Source organism: Gavialis gangeticus, unplaced genomic scaffold (assembly GCF_001723915.1).
Source record: "Gavialis gangeticus isolate Ggan-Ray unplaced genomic scaffold, GavGan_comp1, whole genome shotgun sequence".
Taxonomy (NCBI): Eukaryota; Metazoa; Chordata; order Crocodylia; family Gavialidae; genus Gavialis; species Gavialis gangeticus.
In genome coordinates, this window is record NW_017729009.1 from 22,073,798 (window position 1) to 22,078,376 (window position 4,579).

The following is a 4,579-nucleotide window of genomic DNA, read 5'->3' on the forward strand; positions in this document are numbered from 1 at the left end:
TCAAGTCATCTAAGCTTGGGAGATTTGGGGTTCATTTTTCATACAGCATAAAATGGGGGCTAGGGCAACTTCTTGGCAGACTTGCCACAAAGTAAGCCATGTGCCCCCCCATAAGTTCAACTCTGTTTCTTTTCCCCTTCCCAGAGCACCTGTGCTTTCTGCTCCATCTGCCACTGTTCTGCCTTGCCTGCCCATTTCCTGATCCTCTGCCCATGCCCACGTTTTTCCTGAAAGTCTGTTTTTAAAGCCTCAGTGTGCAACACCCTGAGCACATTGCATCACTTAAACTGATTTTGGATTTGGATTCATTTAGTAGATTTGTGTAATCTTAAATTTTACCCTTAATTTTGTATAGCAGGCTAAAACACTGCTTATATATAACTTCCTTTATATAAAAGTAGGAAGAAAAATATGGGTTGTTAGACTTAAATAGGTGCTCAAAATTATGGTTATTTCAGGTAGGGTAAGAAAGATGCAATCAAATATATTTTTCCAGTTTGTTTCCCTTCCTTATCTAATGGTAGCCATTTTGTTTCTGTAGGTACTGACCTCTACTGTGGTGTTGAGCCTCTTCTTGACTCTGCCTAGTTTTATAGAATTATTTGAAGCATGCATATGAAAAAATAATTGCAACTGATCACTTTTAATGCAAAACATCGGAAGAAGCAATTGAAGAAATCTTATTTCATCACCAAAAGAACCAGTGAATGCATCTTCCGTGGTGTGTGAATACAGCTAAAACAAAACCTGTTTTGTTTGTGGCAAGAAAACCTTCCCTGCAGTAGTCTCCAGGTTCATCATATTTGTGTGTATACGGGTGGAGAACCTCATAAGTGCCCTTATTTTGACTAGAGAACAACCTGAAAAGAACAAACTTCACTTTAAAACGCCTAAGTGGGAACCTGCCGCAAGAAACATGCCAACGCAGCCCCTTTTGGCATATATGGAGGGACCGGATGGTATAGCCAGTACTGTTGGTGCCCAGATGGAGAGTAATGATGCTTCAATGCCAATAAAAGGAACCAACACCATTTCTTACAAAGGCTTGCAAGAAAAGTTCCTAATGCAAGCTGAAGGATGCATGCCTTTGGATTGCATGTTTTGTGATCAGACTTTTAAACACTCTGAAGAACTTGGTAAACATGTCTTAACTCAGCATAGGCCTACACTTTGTGAACCAGCAGTTCTGCGTGTGGAAGCAAAATATCTTAGCCATCTTGATAAATGTCAAGTGAGAACAGACTGTCCTCCATCAAACAGTGAGAAGGATAATGAAGAATTTAGCTGTGAAGTTTGTGGACAAACGTTTGATGAGGCTTTTGATGTTGAGACCCATATGAAAAAACATAAGGACTCTTTCACATATTGGTGTAATGTATGTGGCAGAAGATTTAAAGAGCCTTGGTTTCTCAAAAATCACATGAGAACACACACTGGTAAACCTGGTTCGAGAAACAAGCTTCAGCAAGGTTCTGAGTGCCCAATAACAATAAATGAGGTGGTGCAGGAGCATGTAACTGAAAATGTAATATCACCTTACAAAATCTGCATGGTTTGTGGTTTCTTATTTCTCAACAAAGAGACTCTAATTGAGCACAGTAAAGTGCACACCAAAGAATCTGTGTCCAGTGGTGATATTCCACAAGTCCTTGATGGAGCCAGTAAAGATGAAATGTATTCACGAGATCAGTTTCTGCAGTTTTTGGACTTAAGGCCGAATTTGACTTCAGAAAACAGCAAATTGCAAAAACCTGTGAAATGGATAGCTGAGCTAGATCCATTCAACACATATCAAGCATGGCAGCTAGCCACCAAAGGGAAAGTTGCAGTTGGCCATGGACAGATTAAAGAACCAGGGCAAGAAGGAAGTACTGACAATGATGATTCATCTTCTGATAAAGAAGAACCTGGTGAAATTTGGAATGCAAATAAAAATAACCAGGTTAGCCAGACAGAAACTACAGGGAAGTCAAAGGTAAATAAAAGCAGTTATACAGGAACTGGTATCGTGTCTCAAGACAAAGTGAAACATCCCAGTGGAGAAGTGCCTTCTATGGAGGTGGAATCTAAATTGTCACAAAACAAAGATAAACCAACGCACTGCTCAGTGTGCGGCAAAGCCTTTAGAACCTACCATCAACTTGTCCTGCATTCGAGAGTACATAAAAAAGACAGGAGGAGTGATGGAGAAACTTCAGCCACCTCTAGAACATGCTGTACAGACGTGATTGTAACCTTGGATGAAAATGGAGCAGTAGAGCGAACAGAGGGAGGCTCTGAAGACGGCTCTGAAGATGGACTTACAGAGGCCCTTCATTTAGGTGAGCAGTGTAGTTGACTGCTTACCACTACAGTCAAATAGCACAATTATTTGTACAGTATTCTTGTGTTTGACATTTTTACAAAGCAAGGAATTCGCTAAACTTTCTTCCTCTTCACATTGTCACTAGGAAAAAAGAGGCTCGGGCTTTATTTAACACTGAGCTTTAAGCAAGCAGTAACGTAGAAGCTTACAGTGGCAAAATATATACTGGGAACTAAAATTTTGTAATCTGTCACTTAGGTTCCTTAACTTTATTTCCAAGAAACCTTAATTTAACTGGCTGTACTGTTCCTGAGATATTGCATGGCTGCTATTGTCTAATACAGAGCCTGTCTGTATTGGTGGGGGCAGATAAAAAAAAAAATAAATAAATAAATAAAAAAACCCCGAAACATTATAAATTGCAAGTATACAGGGTTTCGGTTAGCTTTTGTTTAGTCTCTTGCCATTATTGTGGAACCAGGCAGAGGAAAAAAGGTGCTTCCAGTATCTGTATAAATAATTCTTCACTTCTCAGTTCTAATAATTTCAAGACATTTTCGGTTTGTGTTATTGCATGTAGCACATCTTGTATGATACAGATTCTGAAAACTTGAACGTTAAGATTGCTGAAGCTAAGGGAAAATGTTATGGGCAGCTGGCATGTACCCTGAATGTGTGTGAGAGAGGTTTTGTTGAAAGGTGTATCCTTTTTGGGAGAAAAGAGTAAAGTTTCCTTGCTTCATAAATGGCATCAGTCTGAATTAACTGTTGCTGCTGTTGGGTAGGAACATGCAGAATATTAAAAAAGTTTATAAACTTTCTACAACTCACACTTACTGGGGAACTAAGGTAAAGGCAGGATACCAGAGATGATATTTCGAACTAGCCTTGTACATTTAATTTGTGACATACTTTTTGTGTGTGCATTTAAGGACAGGATATTTGCATAACCTCAAGAAAAGTCACAGTGTACAGAATGTCCTGGCGCACACGCTTGTGTTTTTCCATTTCTAGTTCTATGTAGCCCTTTTGTTTGGCAGCTGTGATAGTGATGATATTAAAAAGGTTATTTACCTAATGTTAAATGTACTTCTCAGTAGCTGCTATCTTCCTGCATTAAAACAGTTTTTATCAGGAAGTGCTGAGTCATGCAGAGGGTGGCATATCCATAGAGGCAACTTTCAACTGCAATTGCAGGACTCTCCATGGGGTGTGTCAAATCTTAAAAGCTAACAAACAAACAGCTTTCTAGCTCAGCCATCTACATTTTTTTGAGAACCATTCAAAACAATCTTTTTTGTGTTGAGAGAGCAGCTGGCTATGCAAGTAAAACCATTCATTTCTGAAAACATTCCTTCTCCGATTCCCCTATTACTTTTTAGCCGCTTCTGACCCGAGTGGTTGCAGTTACGTAATTTTGCTTTTAGTGTTCTTCATATAACCTGCCAAAAAAAGTAATATTCATTTGACCACAGTGTTCATGTTTAAAACTCCCTTTTTTCCACCTTTCTTGTTCGATATTATGCTGGACTTGCTACCCTCTAGTGGTGACTATTGGGATTAGTTTAACATCAGCCAAGTGTGTCCATCCTCCGTCCTCTCCCCGCCCCACCTGTGAATTTTGTTCCTTGAAAACATGTTGATTATTCTGTGAAGCACACCCTGCCCCCACTCCCTCAGGTTTGCCAGATATCCATTTCAGTATTAATAATTCTGCTGGAAAACTATCAAGGCTTTGCTCTAACTTGTTGAAAATGTTCCCCTTCAGGCACAAAATTCCATTGGCCAGTGCAAATTAAATTCTTCTTGCACTTTAAGTCTGTGGTTTTGTATCTTTCTGTTTTAAATTTCTGTATAAAATAACACCTTTATGTGCCCGTGTTAGATATTTTGAGGGATAGCAAATTGGAGATTTGCCCAAGTGATTAAAGGTAATGAAATGTATTTGTTCTTTCAATTTTAAAGGCCTGGTTTGACATCTAATTTCTCATCCCCCTGGTTTAACCATAGTTTCAAACTACAAAGTATTTCACACGCAATTAGAAGCTCTCAATAGTCCAGGAGCTGGCCTGTAGAGTACTGCACAACTAAGATGCATGAAGTCCTCTCCAGTGAGTTGATGGCAGCTAAGGACATCTTAAAAAAATGATTTTAACTGAGAAACTTTTACTACTGGGGGATAAAATCCCCAAAGTCCAAACTTTTATTTTTTGTCTCATAATATAGTTGTTTTTCCTCCACCCCTACAGATAAGAATGAAGATGTCTTGGAAAG

The 4,579-nt window shown here is 39.0% G+C and overlaps 1 protein-coding gene across 1 annotated transcript in view; it reads left to right on the plus strand.

The window, feature by feature from the left end:
* The first annotated feature begins 545 nt into the window (after positions 1-545).
* ZNF217 (zinc finger protein 217) overlaps positions 546-4,579 on the plus strand; it is a 17,612-nt gene continuing 13,578 nt past the window's right edge. Inside the window, exon 1 of the mRNA XM_019510225.1 lies at positions 546-2,321. Within this exon, the coding sequence (XP_019365770.1) occupies positions 917-2,321 (1,405 nt within the window). The 5' untranslated portion in view covers positions 546-916. The remainder of the gene's footprint in view (positions 2,322-4,579) is intronic.